We start from the raw sequence: 25,988 nt of genomic DNA on the forward strand, positions 1-25,988 counted from the left end.
ATAACGAACCGGAGGAGCCGGGGGGGTGGGGGGAGCCCGGTCCCGGCGGGGAGGAGGCGATGCAGACGCCGTTGGATCAGCGCTCCGGGAGCCGGCACGGAGCGCAGCACCGGCCGCATCCAAGTAAGAACCGCGGCGGGGCCGGGAGCTCCACGCACGACCGGGGCCGTGGCTGTGGTTGTGGGGGGACGACGACGACGACACGGGCAGCGGCACCTTGGGCTCAAGGCTGGGCGATTGGTTTCGCTGCCGGTATCGCTGGGGCCGGCCGGGGAGGGCGCTGCCACTTGTTGTGCCACTCGGAGCCGTGCCCCAGCGTGGGAGCGTGTCCGTGGGGGGGCGCGGGGGTGGTTTGTTTTTCCCCTTTTGGGTGCGCTTTGGTGAGTGGCTTGTAGGGGCGTCTGCTCCCCCCCATCCCACCCCCTCCCCACGATCCGAGGGTGTTTGCAGCCGTGGGAAAGCGGTGCGTGGGAGCGGGAGAAGTTGCGGGTGGGCGGCGGGGCCGTGTCCGTTTGTCCGTGCGCGGCACAGCGGAGCGGGGAGGCGGTCGGCAGGTGCCTGCGGGAGGGGGGCACGGCTGTGGCGGCAGCGCTTGTGTCCCCGCGTCGCCGGGCGGTGCGCCAGGAGCGGTTCGCGAGTGGAGGAGCGGGGGCTGCGCGTGTGCGTGTGTGTGCGTGTGTGAGTGAGCGTGTCAGCGGGGTGCGGGTGCGTGCGGCTCGGCAAAGCCTTGCTCACTGCTTGTGTGTGCCGGGCTGAGCGCTCCCGGCTGTGTTTTTCACCGGTGTCCGCGCGATGTGCGTGTGAGGTGTGCGTGTGCAATGCGTGCACGGCGCAGAGCTGTCGGTTCCCAGTGTTCGGTGCTGCGGAGCCTCAGCCCGGGCCGCTCCCGGTCCTTCCCGAGATCTGCTCCCGCTGCCGGCAGCTCCCTGCGGCCCTGCCGCCGCTCCGGCCCCGCCACATCGCTGCCACTCGCCAGGCGAGAGGGATAGTTGAGCAGTACGGGAGCCCTCAGCATCCCGGGAAGGGATTTTAGGGGCCGGAGAGGAGGATGGAAGCTGCCCCCAGGGAGGCTCTGACAGGTCGCTGCCTTGCTCCTGCCCGAGTTGCAGTGATGTGGAGCGGGAGGAGGACCCCGGGTTTTGCTCTCTTTTTCTTCACCGCTCGTCTCCCGATTAATAATTCTGGGGTAAAAGCTCTCCAAGCGGGCGCCCGTCCCCATCGCGGGTGCTCGGGCCGAGCGAACACCGAGCAGCCGCAGTGCTCGGAGCATGAGGAAACCCTGCGCTGGGCACGGGACGTGCTGCAAAGCAGCGAGGGTCCGACCCAGCAGCGCGCTGGGTGCGAGTCGGAGCGTCGGTGGCCGTTTTGGGGACAGTATCGTCTTTAATGTCAGCCCTATGCACGGGGATTGGCATCGGGTGGGATATCGCTCCGGCTTGGAACATCGCAGCGGCGCTTGGCGGAGGGGGAGGAAGAGGGAGGATCGGTGCTGGGTGTTCAGCATTTCGAGGGACTTAAGCAGGGCTGGGAGCCGTACAATCAGCCCCCAGCAGCAGAAAGAGAGGGGGGGGGGGACGGGGACATCGGCAACCAACCCCATGTGGAGCCACTGACTGTGGAACGAAGCCAAGAGGCTGTGGGAATCGCAGGCTTGTTGGAGCAGTTGCTTGAATTAGCCGTGCTTTATAGCCTCTCCCTCATTAGGGCTTGTCTTTTGGGGGGGAATGAGTGAATTCTGTTGGATTTTGCATGCCACTGTCCTCCGAGAGCTTCCCAGTCATGCATTAAGCAGCGTGACTAACGCCTCTCTCATGTGGTCGGGTCTCTTCTCGCACTCTCCCCGCAGGGAGAATTGTGTGTGCTGAGGAATACTTGTTTTGGGAGGGGTTTTTATTTTTAAGCACTCTGTATTCTGCCAGCAGGTCGGAAAAAGGTGGCTGGCACCAGAGAAAAAAGTGTGGGATGGTCCTTAGATCCCATGGGAAAATAGACCGCTGCTGTGCACCGGCCCCTGGGAAGCCTCTGCCTCCTGCACAGACGTGCTTTTCCCCCATGGTGGAGCTTCCTCCTTCTCTCACACCCTGCTCGGGGCTCTCACGTCTGCTGCGTGTCATCCCCACCCCAAGCACCAAGCAGGATTTGTTCCCCTGGCGAACCCAGGTGCCTGGCTCCCACCCTCCTCCTGCAGCCACCTCTTTCTAGGGTGACGGCCCCCACTCTGCTTCCAGCCCCCCAATCTGGGGGCTCCCTCCAGTGTGGAAACACAGGCTTCAGGTTCCAGTCCTTTATCCCAGAGAACACCACATGGGTGCAGGGCACCCTGGGGTGCCTCCCTTCCTGCCCCGGGCTCCTGGTTCTGGTGACTCAGGGCTGTGTGACGGCAGAGCCACGGCCCCACACATGGACTTTTACCTTTAGCTGAGATCCTCACACCTGGGTTTAGGCAGGGCGGATACGTCAGCGCCAGCCTCATGCAAACAGGCGTGGGCAAACAGCCTGTGCTGGGTGCCTCCCCACCAGGCATCCTCTGGATCCCCGTTCCTCATCCTCCCCGCCCTCAGTGCGCAGACATTTCCACAGCAATGGGGTGACGACTCTCGGCGTGGGCTCAGACCCACATCCACAGGGCACAAATGCCCCCTGTGTGGGGTGATACCATGCCAGTGCACGGCGATGGGGGCAGGGGCACGCGCACACACGGCGCTCCGTGCACACGCGTGTGCGCGCAGTGCAGCAGTGCCAGTGCAGCAGTGCAGCAGTGCCAGCTCCATCCAGGCATGGGTGTGCTCCTTTACAGTGCTTGTGCACACACGTACACGTGTGCACACACGTGTTTGTGTGCTTGCACGCTCACTGCTGGGTCTTGCTTGCATCGATTCAGAGCCACATCGTGCTCCTGCTCAGCTTCCTGCCTCCATCCCTGGCCATGTGCAGGGTGGGGATGGCTGGCTTTCCTCCTCCCTTCCACCCGGAATGTGCCTGTGGATAGCTGCGCATGCTCTCAGCGGGGTGGGAGCATCTGTCCTCTGGCACAAATGGTGTTTGCGGGACCAGTGAGCAGAGTGGAGCTGGGTTTTGGGGCCAGAGCTTCATTTTCAGAAGCAGAGCTGTGTTTCCACCTGCCGAGGGAGAGCTTGAGGCAGGCATTTGTCTATGGGCAAGCAAGGGGATAGAGGGACTGAGAGCAGCTGGCTTGGAAAGCAACAGGGCAGCCAGCGCAGGATGTTCCACTTGTTGAGGAGACACATGATTCCAAGTGAGCAGGAATTTTGCATTTGGCCATGTAGCTGGAGGACCACCATCCCATCCCATCCCATCCCATCCCATCCCATCCCATCCCATCCCATCCCATCCCATCCCATCCATCCCATCCCATTCCACGGGCTGGGTGCAGAGCTTGGAGGGAGGTGATAGGAATGGAAGGAGCGAGTTGCTGCTGTGGGTGCCATGGCAGATGTTGTGGATGCTGATTTTTGGACATAGAGTGAAGGCTCCCTGTCTGCTCACAGCCAGGGAAGCAGGTGACATAAAGGCTGGTGGCCAGGAGAAGGTGATGGAAGTGTGTGGCTCAGTGCAGAGGGGACAGTCCCTGCAGAGCTGGGAGGGAGGTTTCCAGTCTGCACGCTGGGAGGAGGTTTCCAGTGGCTGGGTGCCTGCAGTGTAGCGTGCAGTGTGCGTCTGCAATGCAGGGGGCAGCGCTCCTGTCACCATTTCTGCAGTCGGTGAGGTGGACACGGACAGCCCTGGGCACCCCCCAGGCACATCTCAGCCAAGAGCAGGAGAGAATGGGAAGGAGCAGGGAATGCTTTTTGGCTGGTGCAGGGTGCGGGGTTGCCTAGAGACCATGCAGCGAAGGGGAGATGCTGTGCTGCCCGTTGTGTTCAGGGGCCATGAAGAGCTGTAGGGAGGCTCAGGGACTGCAGGATGGGTGCTGGGAGCTGCAGTGCAGGGTGGGAAGTGTTCCCCTGGCACAATGCCGGGCACTGTCCCTTCTTCTACTGGGACCAGGGGCAGGTGGCATGCAGTGCAGTGCAAGTGTTGTGCAGGGCTCCTGCATCCCTGCAGTGTTGGGTGGGTGGTGCTTTTGCAGCGCAGAGCTGGCAGCTCAGGGAGGGCAGTGCTGTGCTGTGCCTGCTGTGGCAGTGCACTGCATCCCTGCAGTGCTGGAGGGGTGGCATGCCTGCAGTGCAAGCAGTGCTCCACATCCTTGCATCCCTGTGATGCCCCATGTTCCTGCAGTGCTGAGGGGCTGCATCCCCACATCCCACACAGGGACCCTACCTGTCCCTTTGCTGCCACAGCCTTGTGGTGCTGACAGGTTCCCCCATGTCCCTGCAATGCATGGCAGGCAGTGTCCCCACAGTGCGTGGTGCACAATGCTCCTGTGTCTCTGTGGTGAGAAGCTGTTTCCCAGCCTGGCTGGCTCCCATCGGGTTGCTGGCAGCAGGCTGCGTGCAGTCTGCCCCGTTAGCATGCCTGGCTGGTTGTAATTACAGAGTGTGCGGTGACGAAGAGGGTGGACGGTGGCAGGAGTGGCTTCCTGTGTCTTGCAGGAAGGGCCAGGGTTTCGGTGACAGGGTTGCTCTTAGGAAACTCGACACTCCAGGGTCAGGCTTCCTGGGCCCTTTCTGGTGGAGGTTTGGGCCAGGTGGTCCTGGAATCCCCCTTCCTTTTGAGTCGTGGCTTTGCAGTCCCACAGAGTGCAGCCGGAGCTCTAACAGCTTAACCCAAGGTATTTTGTGTCCTTCCAGCTCCCCTGAGGCACAGAATGAGGACCCTCGCCTCCTGCCTGGCCCTGTGGCTCCTCTGCCAGCTGCCTGCCCTTGCTTGCGGGACGCGTGTGGTCTACAAAGTGCAGGAGGAGCAGCCCCCCAACACACTCATCGGCAGCCTGGCCTCTGACTACGGCTTCCCTGACGTGGGGCACCTCTACAAGCTGGAAGTGGGGGCCCCGTACCTGCGTGTGGATGGCAAGACGGGAGACATCTACACCACAGAGACCTCCATCAACCGGGAGAGTTTGCGTGAGTGCCAGCACCTGATGCCTGGAGAGCCCTGCTACCTGGAGTTCGAAGTGTCCATCACTGACCTGATCCAGAACAACAGCCCGCGCCTGCTGGAGGGGCAGATCGAGGTGCTCGACATCAATGACAACACCCCCAACTTCGCCTCACCCGTCCTCACCCTGACCATCCCTGAGAACACCAACATTGGGGCTCTCTTCTCCATCCCCCCAGCCATGGACCGAGACTCGGGGCCCAACGGCGTTGCCTCCTACGAGCTGCTGGCTGGCCCTGAGGCACAGGAACTCTTTGGGCTACAAGTGGCTGAGGACCAAGAGGAGAAGCAGCCACAGCTGATTGTCATGGGAAACCTGGACCGGGAGCAATGGGACTCCTATGACCTGACCATCAAGGTGCAGGATGGGGGCAACCCGCCACGGGCCAGCAGTGCACTGCTGCGCATCACCATCGTGGACATGAATGACAATGCACCCAAGTTTGAGAAGGCCCTCTACGAGGCCGAGCTGTCTGAAAACAGCCCTGTGGGGCACTCTGTCATCCAGGTTGGTTTTTTGTGTTTCCTGCTCTTCCCCAGCTCCCCTATGCTTTAGCAGGGACAACCCGTGGGCTTTTACAGGGCCATATGCTGCCCTGGGGAAGGAGATCCTAGAAGGGCTGCATGCTGTAGGAGCCCACAGCATCAGGCTGGGATGTCATTTCTGCTAAAACACGGTGGGATGGGATGCTTGGGGAGTTTGGCAGGGGTCGGGAGTAGCAGCAGGGTCTTTAGAAGCACGGTGGCGGGTTTTGGGGAGAGCTGGGACCCACGGTCTGAGGAGGAGACCAGAGTCACGCCAGGCTGGTCTGAACACTGCCCATGGACATAACGTAGACCCTTTCACTGATTGCATTCTCTCTGGAAACAGAGAGACAGGGGATGTCGTCTGCAGAACCGGAGAGCTTTCTGCACACAGGACTCTGCACCATAGTGGGCAACCCAAGGGCTGGGTCCGGGTTGCTCTTGCTAGGAGGCAACATGGAGATGATAGCAGCGACATCTGCTTATCGGCAGCTGCCATCTTAATAAGCAGAGCGCGGCTGGCTCTCATCTGCTCGCTAATTCTGATGTGAATTTTTAAAAATTCGTTTTTCACCGTTAAGAGAATGGAAGTTGGAAGCAGATAAGGGAGCCGCGTGGCCGGGAGGAGAATGGGCTGAGCCACCACCACTGCCATTGCTCAGCTTTTATCTTTTGGGTGAAATGACTTCCGCCTTTTTTTGTGAGTGGAGGTAAAAGGTGGAATTTACATTTAACAACTTTCATTCTCCATCCAAATCTGCTGAGCAAGATAACGGCAGGGCAGCAAATGGTGCAGAGAACAGGCTGCTCGGAGAGCCGATTAGGGAGGCAAATGTTAGACAAACCTCATCTTCTTTTGAAAGCAAATACTAGGCAGGTTTATGAGAATGCAAAGCTGCTGGCGGACAGGCAAGGGATGGTTGGTGCAAGCTGAGATGGAGCTGCCACAACTGTGCATGGCCTCACCACTGTTATCTTCCCAGCCACCCGAGCCCTACTTGTTGGCTGCAGGCAGTGGGAAGGGATGGCTCAGTGCAGCAGGGGCTGTCCCTCCCCACTGCTGCCTGGCTCTGGCAGTGCTGCTTCCCAGTGGATTCTCTGCATGCTGGAGCCAGTCGGGAGGGGAACTCAGCTCAACCGGCACAGCCGGTTTCTCTGGAAGAGTGAGGGAAGGCCTCTGTTACTGAGCCACTCCCAACCGCACTGCCGGTCTCAGGGTGCCCCGTAGGTCTTAGCCTCAGAAGAGGAAATCCACCCTTTTCCCCCCACTCTGGCCTCTCATTCACCGTCCCCTCCCTCTGTTCTGCAGGTGAAGGCCAATGACTCGGACCAGGGTGCCAATGCCGAGATTGACTACTCCTTCCACCAAGCATCGGATGTGGTGCGCCGGCTGCTGCGCCTGGACCGCAACACAGGGCTCATCACTGTCCAGGGGCCCATCGACCGTGAGGACGTCAGCACCCTCAAGTTCTCTGTCATGGCCAAGGACAAGGGGGCTAACCCCAAGAGTGCCCGCACGCAGGTAGTGGTCACCATCAAGGACATGAATGACAACGCGCCCTCGATAGAAATTCGGGGCATTGGGTTGGTCACCCACCAGGATGGCATGGCAAATATCTCGGAGGACGTACCAGTAGAGACAGCAGTGGCTCTGGTACAGGTGTCCGATCGAGATGAGGGCGAGAATGCTGTGGTGACCTGTGTGGTGGCTGGGGATGTCCCCTTCCAGCTGCGGCAGGCTAGCGAAACAGGGAGCGACAGCAAGAAGAAATACTTCCTGCAGACTACCACACCTCTGGACTATGAGTCGGTGAAGGACTACACAATCGAGATTGTGGCAGTGGACTCGGGGAACCCGCCCCTTTCCAGCACCAATTCGCTGAAGGTGCAGGTAGTAGATGTGAATGACAATGCGCCCGTCTTCAGCCAGAGCTTCACCGAGGTGGCCTTCCCTGAGAACAACGAGCCCAATGACCTAGTGATGGAGGTGAGTGCCAGTGATGCAGACAGCGGCTCCAATGCCAAGCTGGTTTACTCGCTGGTGACCGACCCGTCCTCCAAGGACTCCTTCACCATTGATCCTGACTCTGGAGAGATTCGGGTGAAAGCGGTGCTGGATCGTGAGCAGCGGGAGCGCTACGAGTTCTTGGTGGTGGCGGCAGACAAGGGCAGCCCCAGCCTGAAGGGCACAGCGTCGGTGGCCATCAACGTCATGGATAGGAATGACAACGACCCCAAGTTCATGCTGAGTGGCTACAACTTCTCGGTGATGGAGAACATGCCACCCCTCAGCCCCGTGGGCATGGTGACGGTGATCGATGCTGACAAAGGAGAAAATGCCCGAATCCAGCTGTCGGTAGAGCAAGACAATGGGGATTTTGTCATCCAGAATGGCACTGGCACCATTCTCTCCAGCATCTCTTTTGACCGGGAGCAGCAAAGTACGTACACTTTCCGGCTCAAGGCTGTGGACGGTGGGGATCCCCCCAGGTCTGCCTACGTAGGGGTGACCATCAATGTCTTGGATGAGAATGACAATGCTCCCTTCATCACTTCGCCCTCCAATGCCACCTACAAGCACATTCTGCCCCACACGAGCCCAGGCCAGCAGGTGAGCAAGGTCAAGGCAGAGGACATCGACACCGGCGTCAATGCCGAGCTGACCTACAGCATCACAGGAGGCAACCCCTTCGAGCTCTTCCAGATCTCCCCCCAAAGTGGAGACATCACACTGGAAAAGGAGATCCTGCGCAAGCACCATGGCCTGCACCGCTTGGTTGTGCGTGTCAACGACAAGGGCAAGCCGTCACGGCACGGCACGGCCCTGGTGCACTTCTATGTCAACGAGACTTTGGCCAATCGCACACTGCTGGACACACTGGTGGGGCACAGCCTGGACACACCACTTGACATAGACATCGCCGGGGATCCCGAGTATGAGCGCAGCAAGCAGAGAAGCAACATCCTCTTTGGAGTCATTGCTGGCATTGTGGCTGTCACCTTGGTCATCGTGCTGGTTGTCCTGGTGCGTTACTGCCGACAGCGGGAGGCCAAGAGTGGCTACCAGGCAGGCAAGAAGGAGACCAAAGACCTGTATGCGCCCAAGCAGGCCAGCAAGAGTGGCAAGAGCAAGAACAAGGTGAAGAAGAGCAAGTCTCCGAAGCCACCCAAGCCAACAGAGGACGAGGAGGAGACAGGGCTGCAGAAATCCCTCAAGTTCAACCTGATGAATGACTCTGTCAGTGACAGCCCCCGCATCCACCTGCCCCTCAACTACCCTCCGGGCAGCCCAGACCTGGGCCGACACTACCGCTCCAACTCACCCCTGCCCTCCATCCAGCTGCAGCCCCAGTCTCCCTCCGCCTCCAAGAAGCACCAAGTGGTGCAGGACCTGCCGGCCACCAACACCTTTGTTGGCACCGGGGACAACAACTCAACGGGCTCCGAGCAGTACTCGGACTACAGCTACCGCACCAATCCCCAGAAATACACCAACAAGCAGGTAGGAGAGCTCATCCTGAGGCCGGCAGCGGCCCCCCCCGCTGCACCGGGGACCCATCTGGACCGAGGTGTGGGAGTGAGCCTGGACTGCGGGGCGGGGAAGGGACAGGGACAGAAGAGCATTGCAGTCCTTGTCACAGCGCCCGGGGCTGGGACCTGGGTGGTGGTGACACACAGGCTGCTGCACGCCTGTGCCTCTGCATGGGGAGCGCCGGAGGGACACCACCCAGCTGGGTATTCTCTGGGGACTGACGGTCACTGGGGCAATGTGAGCACAGAGCTGTGTCCAGCTCCCTGTGCAGAGCATCCCAAAAGCTGGAGCACAGCACCTGCTGCGCTGGCTGGGCAGGTGGGGTTGGGCAGGGGAGCAAAGCACTGCCTTTTTCCCAGGCTTGGGTTCTGCCTTCCTCAGGGCTTGGGCCTTCTGCCATCACTGGCACAGTGAAAGCATCGGGACCCAGCAGCTTTCCTCACATGGGGCTCCTCACTGGTGGCATGGGGCTGGGAGGTCAGAGTTGTGGGATGCGGGGTCTCTGCTGTGTGCTGCGGTTAGGTCACTGCTCTGCGTCTGGCCGGGACTTGTGCTGCACGTGGGGCAGGGTGTGGGCAGGACCAGGCTGCTGGCTGGTGTGCTTGGAGGTTGTGGGAGGACCGCAGGGGTCCGGAGCTTGTGGAACCTTCTCTCCTCGCGCTGTCTGATCAGTTGGCTTGCACCTCATCTCTGCTTTGGCACCTGTCGGGTCTGCCCTTAGCTCTGTTCTCAGCTCTGTCCTTAGCTACTAGGGAGGGAGAGAGGGGACGGGTGGCTTCATCTGTTCCTGGCCCATGGGTGAGGACCACTCGGTCCATCTCGCGCCGTGCTGTACCCCAGTGCCCCATGGAGAGCCCCAAGCGGCAGGCTGGGCTCCTGCCGTAGGGCTGAGCTCTGTTGCCTTGTTGGATTTGACTTCAATAAAGTTTTCTATTTTTGACCGCTTGTGCCTTATTTTCCGTGCTGCCCTTGAAGCTGCTCTGGCTCCCGGCCATTTCCCAGGCAGGCTTCCCACGTCCCTGCTGCCCAGAAACAATGTTCTCATGGGCCAGCCCCTCCATAACCTTCCCCCATCCCCCAGTAGCCAACCCAGAGGTCCCAGGGCGCTGACTCCCTGCATGACTTCTCCCATCTCCAGCCTTCCAAGGAGCCTTTCCTCCAGGACACGGTTCACCACACATACACCCCAGTATCCCTGTACCATGCCTTCTCCTTCATCCTATCCATCCCCATGTCCACATAAGACCTCCGCCTCTCCAGGCCAGCAGGCGGAGGAGCAGAGCCCTGCCTTGGTAGCATGACCCAAATCCTGCCGCAGTGGCAGTGCTGCAATGAGGAAGCGGGTGCAGATGGAGCCTGGGTGCGTCAGCAGCGCTGGGGGGGGCACCCAAAGCAAGGCGCTCCCGCCCCACCACGCGACAAGCATCAGCACTGTGGAGGAAATGTCCTCCCAAACAGGCTTGCAATGGAGCAAGGTTGCCGTGCTCCCCAAAAAGATCGCAGTCCCCCTTCTCTGGCTCTTCTACCTCCTTCTCAAAGTTGTTGGTTCAACTTGGGGTGCAAGGAGGCACTGGCTTCACCTTTTCCCCAGGGGCTCCAACCAGCCCCACCAGCCCGCTGGGGAGAGGAGGTCTGGCGCTGGGAAAGATTAGATCAGCCGGGGAAACCAGTGCTTCTGGCTTCCGTGGTTTGAGCCTGGTGCCAGCCTTGGCTCTTCCAGCCTCCCTGTTTATTTTGCTAACAGCGTCAGGTTTTATCTTCAACCGGCCGGGAAGCGTCTGGGCCTCCTGGGCAGGCACGGCTGTGCCCTGCGGGAAGTGCGGTGGCTGCAGAAGAGGAAAAGAGACACAGGCACCCACCTCCAGCAGCAGCCCTGCAGGGATGGGCCAGCTAGGCTGGAGATGTGGCTTCTCCTCACAGCCCTTCGGGAACCATCCGAAAGCACTTTCCCTTCCCTCCTTGCCCTCAGCAGCTCTTTGATGAACCCTCAGCCAGAACGCAACCACATTCAGGTGCTGAAGTATTTTCTTCTACCTTCCTCCCAGCCCCCATCAGCTGGGGCATTTCTTCTACTTTTTTCCCTCCTTTCTCCTCTCCTGGCTGCACAAACCCAAAGCTACCCAGGTCACTACGGCCCCCTGTTGCTCACAAAGCCAGCTGGAGTGATGTTGGCTTGGGCACACTGCTGCGAGCTCAGCAGAGGCACCTGCACCTGCCTACAGGCGAGGCAGTGCAGCGCAGCATTAATTACTCTCTGCAGGTGGGGGGGAATAAGAGGAATATTGTAGCTGTAATGGACAGAAATGAAATTGTCTTGTGGTAGAATTTAGTTGTAAGTCTCCATAAATTGCAGGTTTAGGTGTTGGCAGATGTCTGGGAAAGTCTCCTGCCGTCCCGGGTCATTGGATTTTGTCAAGGTCGCTCACGTGGAATGAGCTGATAAATGGATCCAGCGCTGAGCTGCAGATGGAGCGGAGGGTTCAGGGGGGACCTGCCCTGTTTTCCCCTGCTATGGATAGAAGCTGTGCTGGGAGCAGTTCCCAAAATGCAAATCAGCTCCTGATCTCTGGCTCGTTTTGAACTGATGCAGATTCAGTGTGCCTGAGGATGTAGTGCAGGGCCCTGAGTGTGCATGGGGAGTGCCAAGGAGGGCGAGAAGTGGGATGCTCCCTGTCTGCACCCTCCAGTGGAGGCTGCATGGTGACGGGATGAGCTACGTCTCCTGCAGGAGGAGATGATGTGGAGATTGGTGCCGTGTTGTCCTAGGAGAGTTGGCATGGGGTCGGATACTACAGTGTCCGAGGAGGAGGTGGCACAGGGGTGGCAACCATGTAGAAGGAGGTGGCATGTGGACGGGTACTGTGTTATCCCAAGAGGAGGTGGCACGGGGCTGTATGCAGATTGCACTGCATAGCAAGTTGACAGTAGGGTGTAAGCGTTGTGGTGATTGGAGTGTTTTGGAGTGTCTGACAGGTAGGCATGGTGCTTCTTGTCCCCACCCTCCTGAGGAGAGCATCAAATCTCTCCTGCTTGGCAGCCGCTGTCCCCATTGGATTTGGGGACATCATCCTTTGCTCTCTTGGTGGCTTGCACAGAACTCTCTTCCTTCATACCTGTGCACTACGCTCTCCCCACAACATGCTGGCCTTGCAGCCCCAAGCCCCCACTCCTGCCCATTCCTCCTCCCTATCCTGCTGAGCCAGCCACTGGCCCACTGCCCCCTTTTCCCTTTGCCTTTCACCTCCAGTCTTCCACTATAACATCTGCCCCCCTCCATCCCTCTCTCCTGACTGCTCCCTTCCTCCTGCCCTACTCAGGCAGTTTCCTCCCCCTCTCCCATATCTTTCTCTTCCCAAATCCTGATGGATGCTGAGCCCACATCCCTACAGCTCAGCAGCTCCTGCAAGTCCCGGCGCAATGAAAGCGCTGGCTCTGGCCAAGGCACACTGATTGATATTCCTGGCACCGCTCTGCCCGCTCGGCCGGGCTGTCAGCTGCAGTGCTGCTCCTGGAGCAGCCTGGAGCGGGGCTCAGCCCTGCAGCCTGCTACATCAGGCACCCTGATCCTGGGGGGAGGGGGAGCACAGCGATTTCTGCAATGCCAGCATGCATTCCCAGCATTTTCGCATCTCTCTGCAAAGGGGGAGAGGGAAGGATGCAGTGGATGAGATGCGAGATGATGCCTGGGGTGCATCTTTGGGGTGGGATGCAGCAGAGGGAGGAAGGAGGGTGCGGTAAGGATTGGGCTGGGGTGCTGTGGGAGGTAATGAGAGGGTGTGTGATATAGGGCAGGAAGGGTGGGGTGTTGTGGGGCAGATGTGCAGACCAAAGCGCTGTCCCTGGGAGTTGTGATGGGAAAGCCAGCCCAGGGGGGCATGCAATGAGGTAACCACTGTGTGCTTGTGGCCCCAGATCTGGTGCCTGCCCAGAGGTACAGAGGACATTCAGAAGCTGAGCTGACACCTTGCAGGGTGCTCTGTGGGGCTGAACCCCTCTCTTCTCCTGTTTTGAAAGATGCCTCTGGACTTGAGCCCTAAGCCAAGCCCAAAGCACCTTAATCTCTCCCCAGCCTACTCGCTGTGCATTCCAGTCATACTACAAAACCTGGGCACAGCTCAGCTCCATGGGAGAGCTGTGTTCCTACCCACTGTCCTGCAAGCCAGTCCTTCCTGGCTTCACTTGCACAACCCACACTGTGCTCATGGGAGAAACCGAGATGTTCAGTAGAGATTGCTCCAGACAGGGCTCTTCCCACAGTCCTCATCTTCCCAGGAGCACACACTGCTCAGCTGGGATGCTTTAACTTGGGATCGTGGTGTCATCAAATCATTAAGGTTGGAAAAATACAACAAGATCATCAAGTCCAACTATCAACCCATTTGCCATGCCAACTAAACCACGTCCCTCAGTGCCACATCTACCCTTTTCTCACACACCTCCAAGGATGATGACTGCCACCTCCCTGGGCAGCCTGTGCCAATATCTCTCCGCTATAGCAGAAAGATGAACACGCTGAGGTCTTCACCTTCTGCTTCCCTTGCAACAGGCCTGTCCTTTCCTTGTTGGGTGCCTGCCACTTCCAGCACTTTGGCACCTCCTTGTCACCTCTGGCTCTGCCTCAGTTATTGCACACTGCTGGTTCCCCAGGTGGGAGCTGTGCATTGCCTCAGCCCTTTAGCTCCTGGCAGGAAGGAGTGGGTGGGAGGAGAGCAGATTTGTGGCAGTGACCTGCCAGGAGGGCAGGACACATCCTGCCTGAATTAGCACGTCATCTACACCCATTTGGGCATTCACATGAGGATCCTGCCCAAAGATCACCAGAGATGTCCTCACCCCATTAGCAAAACATCCTCATGAGCACCTCTTGGCTTGCGAAATGCCTGAGCTTCTATCAAAACAAGCACAGAGCTGGGCAGGATTCATCAAAGCTGCCTCCAGAGCCATCATTTTGGGAAGGCAGCAAACCACCACTTCTCCCCTGGGATGGGCCTCGCTTCGCAGCAAAGAATCCAGAGCAGAGTGCCCTGATTCAGCTCCTTGGAGAGATCTCCAAAGGCCCAGGCAACCTGGAAGCCTGCAGCTATTTGGCTCCCACACGGCTTGCTGTTCACATGCTCCAAACTCCCCCATGCTCCTGAGCATCTGCAAAGCTGCTGCCAGGAAGGATCTGACAGATATCAGTCCCTGCTGCGGGGTTTTGTCTTGTCTGAACTCAGGGCTGCAATCCTGCTTTAAATATCTTGCTAATGTGATGTCTGATGTTTCTTTACACTAATCTGTTAATCTTTCTGCTTCTTCATCAAATGAGCTCAAGCGCAATAGAAGGGAAATCGGTATTCCAGATGAAAAAAAGCCCTTCTTTATTATTCAGGCTGAGTGAGACCTTTTGGGGTGTTGCGACATTGATTTGAGCTGCCTGGAGGGGCCAGAGCTGCTTTTCCTTAGGATTTCATGAAGATCACAGTTTATTAGGGACCATCAGGTCTCCTTTTTTTTTCCATAGAACAGAGCTCAGGAACCTTCTCTGATGTTTTGCAGATTTTTTATCCAGATTTTTTGCTAGCACCACAATCTGCAAGGTCTGGCGCATGATTTGGCAGCTCACACAAGGAACTGAGTGGATGAGAGATTAAATTTAGGAGAGCAGATATGCAGTTCCTTTAGGAATTTCCACTCATCTGGGAATATTGTTCTACAAGCAGGATTTGAACAGGCAGGTGAAGCAGAAAACGGTCATCAAATCACAGAATCACAGAGACATTAAAGTTGGAAAAGACCACTAAGATCAAGTCCAACCATTGACCCATCCCCACCATGCCCACAGAACCATGTCTCCCAGTGCCACATCTACACTTTTCTTGTCCCTTTGAGGTGTTCTTCACAACCAGACCTCTTTGGGGCTGTGATGTCACTAGGGAACATAGAGGGGCAAGTACTTGGGACTTCCTTAGGTGGCCCATGCTGAGGGATCCTGCCGTTGGGTGAGACACACATGGTGAGTCTTGCAGCTGAGCGCTGAAGGCTTTGGTGGGACTCCCCTTACTCTTCTTTCCAGTCATGCTGGAGACCACATTGCACCAGGCTTTGTGCCTTCCACCTTCTCTCTTCGATGGCTTGCTCTAGAATTCTGCTGCTTTTGATGGGTGGTCAGGTGACTCCTGTCAACCAGCACCTCCACCTCTCTGCATGTGCAGGAAACCAGTTCGTGTGCCTCATACATGTTGCTGAGCGGGATCCTGATCCTGCACACGTGGGAGCAGCACAGAACACAGGGCACCACAAGTGTGCACCTGTTCACCTCCAGCCCACGCTGTTGGGTGCAGTCTCTGTTCTGCCCCAGATCCCTGTGCAGGGTCACAGTGCTCTTCCACCACCTACATGGCTTCGTGCTCCTGCAGAAGATGCCAGACACAAGTGTACTTCAACACGACAGTACTACAGTCTCATCTCCTCGATTTCTCCAAATGAAGGTGATATCTCTCACCCAACATCAGTATGTGCAAACTGGTGGGAGGGATCTATGGATGTCCAGAGCACGCTGACCTATGGAACAGACACAGCTCCTCCAGTAACCGGTCAAGCTTCTGCCCCTTGTCTATGGAAAGAGTTGGTTAGAAAGTGGGATCACCATCGAGCTAAAAATTTGTATTTAAAAACAATTCAGAAAGAAATGACAGTCTCTGTTTTGTTTTGGTTCAAGTCAGTAGGTGGACAAATAGGTAGGTAGGTAGGTTGGTATGCATGTAGGTAGGTAGGTGGGTTGGTATGTAGGTAGATAGGCTCACACGTATGTAGGTAAGTAGGTTGGTAAGTAGGTAGGCAGGTAGGTTGACATGTATGCAGGTAAGTAAGTTGACATGTATGCAGGTAGGTAGTTAGGTGGATAGACAGATAGATAGATAGATTTCCTAATAATTTTGTAAAGGCACCATTCTGACTGACATTTTCTTTAATTTAGTTTCATAACTGCTACTAGGCTTGAATTCTGAAGTGAAAATCACCTTTGCAAGAGCATCACTTTTTCATTTTTCCATGTCAGCAAAGATATCCCCCCTGCCCCAACTTTGAAACAAGACGTTCACTTGAAAGAAGATCTGATTTCAGCAAATTGACATTTTCTGCATGCAGAGTCTTCTGTTGAAGCATCCCTTGGTTAGCTCTCTCCAAGGGGCCTAAGCCTCCTGCGTGGGACCCCCTGCTTTCCCCAGAGCCCTCCATGCGATCCATCAGCTCCACTGGGTGCAATGAGGAGCCAGATTAGTTCATTATTTTCACAGCATTATTCTCCTACGTGGCAGCTGTCAGCTTCCTTGAGGGCTTTGTTCAAGTGTTTCTCACTGTCCTGGAACCTTTTTCTGCCTGGGATTTTCAGATGGTTCTAATATGACGATGCGACCTCCTTCTGTGTCCCAAGCAATTTCTGCTCGACACCAACCAGCATCAAAATGTCTCTATTATCAGCATGAAGGTGATAGACATTTCAGGACACCATGGTCAGTCCAATTCAGACATTATTCCGTAAAGATTATGACCCCTTTAGATTTTATGATTCACCCTTCGGATGATTTATTTCCATATTTTCCTTTCCAGTCTTCTTTTCAACCAAAGAAAAGCCAAATTGCACATCCTTGATGGGCTTGGAGCTCTGATAGGCTGCAAGGTTAGGCAATCTCTGTCCCGAGGCTGTCTAAATGGGTTTCTAATTGCGTTAGATCTTGCTATGAGTTAGATAAATTCGATCTGAGCAGGCAGGTTGGCACCGGGCTTCAGCGGCTCCTTTGAGCAGCATGCAAATTTTGGGAGGCTTCAGGGCACCTATGTGGAGACAGTCCACATTTTACCCAGACTTATTCATTAAATAGCGCCTCGGGATCCGATGTCCATTTCGGGATGGCTGTTCTGCTATCATTATTTCAGCAGGGCTTGTAACACCTCTCCTCTGACTGCAAGGTCAGCACTTGCTAATTGCTGGAGATGGAGCTGTGTGAGCAGTCACAAGGAGGGGTGAGAGGGTGCTTTCCAAATCACGCTTGGTTCTAGGAAGTGCAATCCACATGGATCCCTCCATGTCTTTCCTATTGTCCTGTGTTCATTCTGTGGCCTCATTTGTCTGCAGCAAAGGAACTGAAGGGACGTCAGGAGCAAACCTCGCAACCCTTGCCAAAGGGCTGTTCTGAAAGCAAAGTGGGATATGGGGATGGACTCAAGGATTTGGGGAAGAGCAGTGCCATCAAACGGGACCTCATGGACATCAGGTGGAGCAGAACTGGCAGCCCATTGCTAACCAGAGGAGCTGACCCCAATAAATGAGAGGAGGTCAGACTGCTGGATGAGAACAGCAGAAGTGCTGCCCGCTCCATGCCCAGCCTTACACCCCAGCAGAATCACACGTTGCTGCTGTAAGGCAGCTGGCTGCAATGGCCACGAGCTCAGCTTGGGCCCTGTTCTCTCAAGCTAAAGCCTTGCTCTGCACTTGGCAGTTCCCATCTTGTTTTCCTAGCGGCTCCGTTTAGTTTCCAAGGGTGTAATATTCTCCACTCCAGAGCCTGCACCACATTGCATGGAACTTTCAAACATGACCCTAACAGATTAAATATTTCCCACATGCAGCAAAGCCTGCGTACACAAAAAAGTTGGAGCTGCGTAGCTTTGGGCACCGTCTTCATTATAACAGTAAGAGGGATGCCGTGCAGCTCCAGGAGCATCATGAATTCATCTGAAGTTGGCCAAGTCCTGTGCCACAATGGCTCCCTTGTCACTTATTTTGATATTCTGGGCACCATGGTCTGACATGGCTGTCTCTCCACAGCCCTGTGAGTTGCTGCATTGTGGCAGTGGCCGGGGAAGCAAGCTCTGTTGGCAGCAGGCTCGGAGGCTGCAGGCGTTCAGGGGGCAGCGAAGGGGTTAACAATTCTGACGTTTCTACTGCTCTGGCACTAATCCCACAGGAAAAGGGTGCCTAGGGTGGATTCTAAGGTTCCTTTTGTGCAAGGCGTAATTTCTGGCCCTGCGGTCCCTGCTGCAGCATGACGGTGTGACGGGTGCATTTTGAGGGGGAGCCAGCGCAGCGCCACCCAGCCCTGCTCCCTTATAGCCCAGCTCCTGGTTTTGCTGAGTGCATCGGCCCTGTTGGGAAGCAGAATGAACCTGGTGCATGCCCTGCTTTGAGCTGGGGAGGTTTACATCCAAGGGAAGAGTTGGGAAGGAGCAGAGAGTGCCCTGGGTCTTTCCGGCAGCCATGGGGGTCCTGGGGGGACGGGGATCAGTGGTGGGGAGCAGCAGGGTGGGGGAGGATCCTGGGAGGATGAACAGTGAGGGCTCATGGTTACACCATGCAGAGTGGAGAGAGCAGTGAGAAACAGGAAAGCGATAAAAGGGGGGGAGAGGGAGAGTGTAATAATTAGTAGAAATGAGTAGTTTTGGAGTGTTGAAAATTGACGAGGAAAGCTAAAAACAAAACAAAACAAAACAAAAAAACAACAAAAAAAACCGTGGGGGGAATATCAGTTTTGACAGCAGGATACAATGAGGAACACTTAAAAAAAAGTGTTAGGAGGAGGCAGTACCAGAAATCGTCATTTGCAAATTGTTAATTATGCAAAAAAATGCAAAAGTACTCAGTAAGTCGCACTGGCAATTTGGGTTGAGAACAAGGCAGGATGTGGCACCTGCCAATGAGCTGGTAGGTGACAAAGGTGTTCAAAATACAGCCTCATTGCAACAACACTATTTGGGATAGCGCAGTTCTGAATACTGCTATTTGGAATGCTGCCCTGAGCCAGGGCAGCAGCGAGGGGCGTGCTGTGGGCTAGGAGCCCACTGAGGGGACCACGAGTGATGGCAGCCAACGTGGTGACAGGAGGTGGTCAGGCAGTGTCACCAACACGAGTCTGTCCTGGCCACCACCAGGACCCACAGAATCTATTTGACAATGTGCGGCTGATGGAGCCTTGGCGAAGATGCCAAGTTGATCAAGCCTTCTGTTGTTATCATTATTATTTCAAATTAACACTCTCCATTGTATGTGGGGCACTGCTGGCTAGGTGACGATCTGATTTAGTAGCAGCATAGAGAAGAAAGGCTGGAAAGTCCCCGGTGGAAGGGGGTCTTCTGGAGGAGCTTTTGGCAGCATGTCCACACCCACTGCCATTCAGTGCCTCAATCAGCGAGCTGGAAGTAAATACAAAATCAACGCTGATGAAATGTGCGTCTGACACGGAGCTTGGTGGAGTGGGAGATTGCAATGAGGACAGAGCAGTCATGCAGAGCGATCCAGATTGCTTGGTAAAGCGGGCCTGAGGAAACAAAGCGCACCTTAACGCAAAGCCGTGTGGTGAGAAGCAGGGGATGCCCATGCGTGTCCTGCAGAGCATTGCAGTGCAGGAGGAGCTCAGCTGGGCACTCACACTGCTCTGACTCAGGGGTGTGAGCTGGGAGGTGGTAGCAGGAACGGAGCATTGAGATGCATCCGGCCTTACAGGGATAGAAAGGGAAAAATGGGGTGAGCAAAGAGGAGGACCATGAAATGGAGTGGCTGGCTCAAAACCCAGCTTGTGGCTGGGGCTTGAGGAAGCCAGCTTGTATAACAGCAGGAGAAGGTTGAGGGGTGCCTCGGTCGCACCGCACAAGCAGCTTCTTGTACAGGGAGCGCTGCTGCTGAAAGGCGCATTGACCTCACAGAGAGAGGTCAGACAAAACCCAATTTCTGCAAGCCAGAGCCAGACAAATGGAGCCAGTGTCTTGCCGTGCTGAGTCCAGAACAGGGCTGTGCGTGTGGGGAGCCTCAGCCAGAGACAAGCTGCTATTATCTCATCCCAGTGTGGTGGGGACTGTGTGGGGCTGAGGGTCTCTGAGCCCACAGTGCTGTGTGCATGAGGGAGCAGGGCTGGGAGTGCTGGATTTGCCCCTCTACCAGCCACCAGGTGTGGTACCTGATGGAGGTGTTCTGTAGGAAAAGATGCTGTTGGGGAGCAGATGTTTGGGGAGGTAGGATAGCTGCCATAGGCTGGGTCCAGAGCTGGAGCTCAGCTCTGTGACTCTCAGAGTTGGTACTCCTGCATGGCACATTCCCCTTTTAGGGATTTCTTACACTTTGCCAAACCTACGTAGGTATTTCTTCTGCTCTGGGAACCTCCATCTTCCTCCCTGCGAGTGGAGGCAATTCCATCCTGCTAATGGCAGGAAGGAGCAGCCCACTATTCTCTCTTTGAAGAAAGCATTTGCAGAAAGGATGGTTCAGTCTGGAGAAGAGGAGGCTATGAGGAGATATTATCACTCCCTGCAGTTCCCTGAAAGGAGATTGTAGCAAGGTGGAGATTCGCCTCTTCTCCCAGGTGACAGCAATAGGATGAGAGGTGATGTATTTAAGTTGTACCCAGGGAGGTTCAGGTTGGATATTAGGAACGATTTATTCTCAGAAAGAGCGGTAATGCATTGGCACAGGCTGCCCAGGGAGGTGGTGGAGTCACTGTTCCTGGAGGGGTTCAGGAAATGTGTTGATACGGCACATGGGCACATGGTGGGGATGGGTTGACGGTTGGACTTAATGGCCTTGGAGATTTTTTCCAACTGTAATGATTCCCTGATCTATAAGCTTTACACCTTCTGCCTTCTCCTCCCCAGACCTCTATCCTCAGTTTTTCCCTGCTTATCAGGATATTTTCTTATTTCTCTCTGCCTCCCTGGGGCACATGGCTTTTAGTAAGAGCTATTGGCGATAGGTGGATGGTTGGACTGGATGATATTGCAGATCTTTTCCAACCTCAGTGATTCTATGATTCTATGAATGTGATGTTCCAGACTGGACATGGCATTTCTACAATCCTTCTGAAGCCCTACTGGCACCAAGCACAGTGTGACTTCAAGACAAATATCCTGCTTATGCATCCCAATATAGATGCGTTTTTTGCGAGGCTTTGACACAGCTGATAGATAGCCAACCCATGATCTGCTGCAGCCCCCAATCCCTCAGCCAGCCTGCTGCTTTCGTGGTGATTATTTTTCCCAAGTGTGCAAATGTGACAGATATATTCCACATTTGTCATCCGAGCCGTTAATGAAAATACAGGCTAGCAACAGACGTGGGACAAAACCCGGAGAATTTCATTTGAAACATCGTCCCGCTTGTAAGACTTGTCTCCAGTAATTACTTTCTGAATATGACTGTCTAAAGGCTTTGCATCCACCCCGCAGCGAGATGCACCGTATTAGCAAAGCAGAGAAGTACTACGCTGCACCTACAACATTTCCCTGCATTCCCCATGAGAATGTCATCTAAAATAGAGTCAGAAAAGTTCCGAAAGCCAAGCTGTAACATTTACTGCTCCTCCTCCATCCACAGGGCCTGATGTCTTTTCAAAGGGAGAAGTTCAATGCCTTGACATGTTTGTTTGTGACAAACCTACCGTGGCTGTTACTCATTTCCTTGTTATCTTGTAGGTACTTACAAAGAGTTCTTTTATCTGTTTCAGTATTTTTCCAGGAACTGAAATTAAGCTAACTGTTTTATAATTCTCCAGATCTTCTTTTTTCTCGTCTTTAAAGACAGGCGCTATTTTAGCTCTCTTCCACTTTTCTGGAGCTTCCCTCAACCTGTAAAAAATCTAAAGAAAAAAAAAAAAAAAGCAGAAAAAAAAAAAAAAGAAGAAGCCCTAACAGCTCTGAAGTTCCTTAAATCAGGTCTCTAAGCACCTGGGGTGAATTTAATCAGGTCCAACCAACCTAAAAGCAGCAAGCTCATTTAAATGCTCCCTGTGTGTTCCTTCCCCTGGTTAGGCTTGATTCCTTCCCTGTCCTCCTTGGTGCTGGCTGTGTGGGATGCCTGATTGCCACTCCATCTTGGTAAATACTGCAGTGAAAGTGGAATTTAGCCTGAATGGTGCTGCCTTTCAGTGTGTTGGCTCTTTGCCTCCCCATCATTTCCCAGTCCCATTGAGCAGCTCCTTGCGATGTTGATTTTGTGTGTCATTCTCTCTTGGTGTTTGTGTTCTCATCATCCTGGTTTTGCCCTGTGAACTTGCCTTACTCTTTCCACTCCTCACTAATCATGACAAAGAGGGATTTTCTGGAAGGATTTGAAGGAGGCTGATGATGCAGTTTAATGGCTCTTTGCAGCAGCTCTTCCATAACATGAGGGAGAGCAAGCGTGAAGTAGGGCTTGGCAGTGTTTAACGAGCACACAGAAGGAGCGATCGTGACCCATGATGGAGTATCTCTTACAGTGAGAGGCGACGAGCTGCAGGCTGTAAGGTGGGAATGATGTCACCCAAGGCTTTGTGCTGAGACTTGATCCCATTAGAAAGGCTTCTGATGGAAATGGGTCTCCGAGAGCACCAAGGGTGCGTGCAAAGTGGAGGGCAAGGAGACTGCACGAAGGCTGGGGTGGAGGCCAGCCCGTAATTCAGGGCACGGCACTTATGGGGGCCGTTTAGAGCCTGTAGGCTGAGAACTGTGGCACTGAGGGACACGGTTTAGTGGTGTGGTGGTGAAGGGTTGATGGTTGGACTGGATGATCTTAGTGTTCTTTTCCAACCTTAGCGATTCTGTGATATACAAACTGTGTGTCCTCCTTGGTGGCAAAGGAGGCAGGGGCCAGAGGAGATGATGGGCACAAGGTCCCTTGAACAGTATTCCCTGCTGACCCTCTGCCTTCAATGTGGGGTCAATTCTGATGCGCCCTGCTTTATGTCAACCAACCAGCAAATGAAAACCTCTTCTCTTCTCTCCTCCCACAGTTACCTCATCGCCGAGTGACGTTCTCTGCAGCCAGCCAGGCCCAGGACCTACAAGACCCCTCCCAGCACAGCTACTATGACAGCGGGCTGGAGGAGTCGGAGACTCCCAGCAGCAAATCATCATCGGGGCCCCGCATTGGGCCGCTGGCCCTGCCTGAGGACCACTATGAGCGCACCACACCTGATGGCAGCATTGGGGAGATGGAGCACCCTGAGAATGGTAGGTGCTGGCGGCACCCGTGTCTGTGCCCACCACGGGGACCCTGCACCCAGGGCTCTTTAGACTCTGTGCCTTGGTCAGATGGGGCTCCCACATGCAGCTTGGTAGGGCTGGGAGGCGAAAAGCAAAGGAGCAGCAAAGGCATGGTGGGGTGGGGAGAGTTGAGGGGATAGCAGGAGGTGGAAGGACTAGGAGGCAGTTCTAACAGCATGATAGGGGGCCCAAAACGCTGTTCTGAGGAGGTAGCGTGGATATAAGCACACAGAGGGGCTGCCCATGGTGAGACTGTGAACAGAAGGTCCTGTGATGCCTACCCCAATGCAGAGGGCAGCGGTATTGGGTTGTGCTCAGCTCCATGCTGTGCTCTTGGAGATGTGAAGCTTCCCTGGGGAGCAGAGAAGAGGTTTAGTGGCACAGGGAATGCATGGGGCTGAGGACCCAGGAGCAGGGTGATGGTAATCTTAAGGGCTCCAGCAGGGCCCTTCAGGTCACCTCTTGCTTGAGTCCATCCTACAAAGCCCTACCAGAGGCATCTGCCATCCCACCACAGCAAAGCTGGCTTTCCCCTGCCCTGGCACAACTTCACCCCTAGTTGTTGTCCCCATGCTGCCTCCGTGCTGCCTGCTGACTGCCCCAAAGCAGTCCCTGCCCCAAGCTAGCTTCTCTGACCGGCTTCAGCTGCTTCTTCAGCCTTGGCTCTGGCTGTGCACATAACACCAATTTTCCTCTACCTGCTGTCTTCTGTGCTCTTGTACTTAGGGGGAGCTTGCTGGGGAATCCCTTGAAGTAGAGAAAGGTAGTGCTAAGGGTCCTCCTGAAATCTCCTGCTTCTGGGAGCATCCTTGACTTTGGGACAAAGCTGAGAGTGTTCAGAAAATCTTGTAGCTGGGAAGCATACTGGGTTCCCCTCTTACAGCACAGAGGGGGCTCAGGGCAACTTGGGGGCCCGAAGGTCTGTCAGTCCATCTTCTCCTTCTTCCCAGGTTAGTTCCTGGGATAATGTTGTGCCCAACAAAGCAAGGCAAGTTTCAGCTGGGTCTGGCTGGGCTCCCAAATCCATTGGATGCTCTGGCAATACGACACCCTCCTGCCTGAGAGTGTCGTGCAGTCAGCTTTCTTCCTAAGAGCACAAGCCAGACAACTGGGAAAAGCAGTATGGAGAGGTTTCTGGTGCAGGATGACTGCAGTGGACTTGTCAAGAGCCCTCAAGTACCAGCCAGGTGCATGCAGAATGCACAAAGGTCTTGTGTGAAGGGAGCTGCACATGGCTGTGCTGCTGGGTACAGCAGAGCGGTGGTGTTGGAGCTGAGAGAGGGGATCTTGAGCTCATAAATGTGGCAGATGACTCAGAGAAAGTGAAGGAGGAGGAAGGTGAGAGAGGAAAACCTGGAAATTCTGCAGTAGGAGATGGAGGGCATTCTGCAGTCCTTGGCGTGTTCATTGTCTTCCTGCCAGGATGTTATGTGATGAGCAGACCCAAACAAGACACAGATCTCTGCTCTCTGGTGGCAGGAGCTGAGGGAAAGGCATGGAGCTGCATCAGGGGAAGGTCTGGCTGAATGTTAGGAGAAGGCTCTGCCCCAGAGAGCAGTGGGCATGGAACAGGCTGCTCAGGGCAGTGGGCAGGGCTCTGAGCTGCTGGAGACCAAGGAGCATTCAGATAATGCTCTCAGACATAGGCTTTGGATTTTGGGTGGTTTTGGAGCCCGGGGTTGGACTCAGCGATCCCCTTGGGTCCCTTGCAAGTGGAGAAATTCTATGGCTCTATGGTTCTAAGGCCAGGGGATACTGCTCAGAGTAGGGGCTGCTGTGGGGGCAAAGCACCTTTGGAGTCCCCGGCCCTAACCCACTCCACAAATTCGGCTTTCCCACTGCATAGGAGCTGTAAGTGCTCACCTCGCACCCACAGAACCTCGCAGTTCTTTGGGTGCACACAGGATAATGGTGTGCTGGAGCTCCCGTTCTGTTCACTGCCCCCAGCCCGGTTCCCCTCCCATGGCAGCTGCTGGGCGTCCTGCTGCCTCCAGAACCCGCCCCGACCTACATAAAATCCAGTGAGAGCCGAGGCCGCGGCGGGGCACAGCTTGGGGGATCTGCTGGCATTAACTCCATCACCCTGGTGCTCTGCAGATTATCTGGCAATGGCAGTTCAGTGAACTTGTGGGGCTGGGGTGAGGGCTGTGATGCTTTAAGCGGGCAATAAGGGGACTCAGGAGCCAGGACACGTTGTTTGGGGATCACAACGTTCTGGTTGCATTGGGTTGGTCCATTGGGGCCATTTTTCCCATTGCATTCCGGATCTGTCAGCAGCATGGGACATGCCTTGTTTGTGCAGGGGAGGGTGATGTCATCCTACTAGAGAGCTCTGTGACCACTGTGACCCTACGGGAATATCTCACCATGCTTCTGTTGCCACTCAGAGTGCTCCAAGAGACCCTGCTTCGTTCTTGTGGAGCTGGAAAGACGGAGCCATTCTTGACCTTATATTAAACTGAAGAGACTAATTGGATCCCACACACCCTATCTTGCGGCACGAGCGCAAGATTGACACGACTGTGCATTTTCTAGGCTTTCATCTAGTTATAAATATCCAACATAACAGGGCTTCCATTGCTTTCTCCAGGAGATTATCCCTGCAGCCGAACCAATCTGATAAGCAAGTATGCAAGGCTATTTATAGCTCCTCAACTGGAAGACAGATCCATGCCTTTTCTTTGTAGATGGTTCTTCACTTGATTAACACACATATCAGTGTCCTCCTTTTTTGGACACCTTTTACTGTGCAGACTGCAGTAAAATGCTCTATTGCAGGGGCTGAGCCAGGTCCTTTTCAGGAGGAATTACGATCTTACTGATGAAGACTCCTCCAATATCTTGGCACTGACGCACCAGCTCCACAGTCATCCCAGGCATTTGTCAT

General features: G+C 55.1%; 1 protein-coding gene across 2 annotated transcripts in view; it reads left to right on the forward strand.

The window, feature by feature from the left end:
• Window positions 1–18: 18 nt before the first annotated feature.
• The window catches only part of PCDH1 (protocadherin 1), a 45,989-nt gene continuing 20,019 nt past the window's right edge, over window positions 19–25,988 (forward strand). For both annotated transcript variants that reach the window (XM_042826682.1, XM_042826683.1), the window contains exons 1-4: window positions 19–123; window positions 4,752–5,566; window positions 6,893–9,085; window positions 22,849–23,068. In XM_042826682.1, the coding sequence (XP_042682616.1) occupies window positions 60–123; window positions 4,752–5,566; window positions 6,893–9,085; window positions 22,849–23,068 (3,292 nt within the window). In that variant the 5' untranslated portion in view covers window positions 19–59. The remainder of the gene's footprint in view (window positions 124–4,751; window positions 5,567–6,892; window positions 9,086–22,848; window positions 23,069–25,988) is intronic.

This window comes from Centrocercus urophasianus, unplaced genomic scaffold (genome assembly GCF_019232065.1).
Source record: "Centrocercus urophasianus isolate 14NV4802_14NV808 unplaced genomic scaffold, USGS_Curo_1.0 seq_26, whole genome shotgun sequence".
NCBI lineage: Eukaryota > Metazoa > Chordata > Aves > Galliformes > Phasianidae > Centrocercus > Centrocercus urophasianus.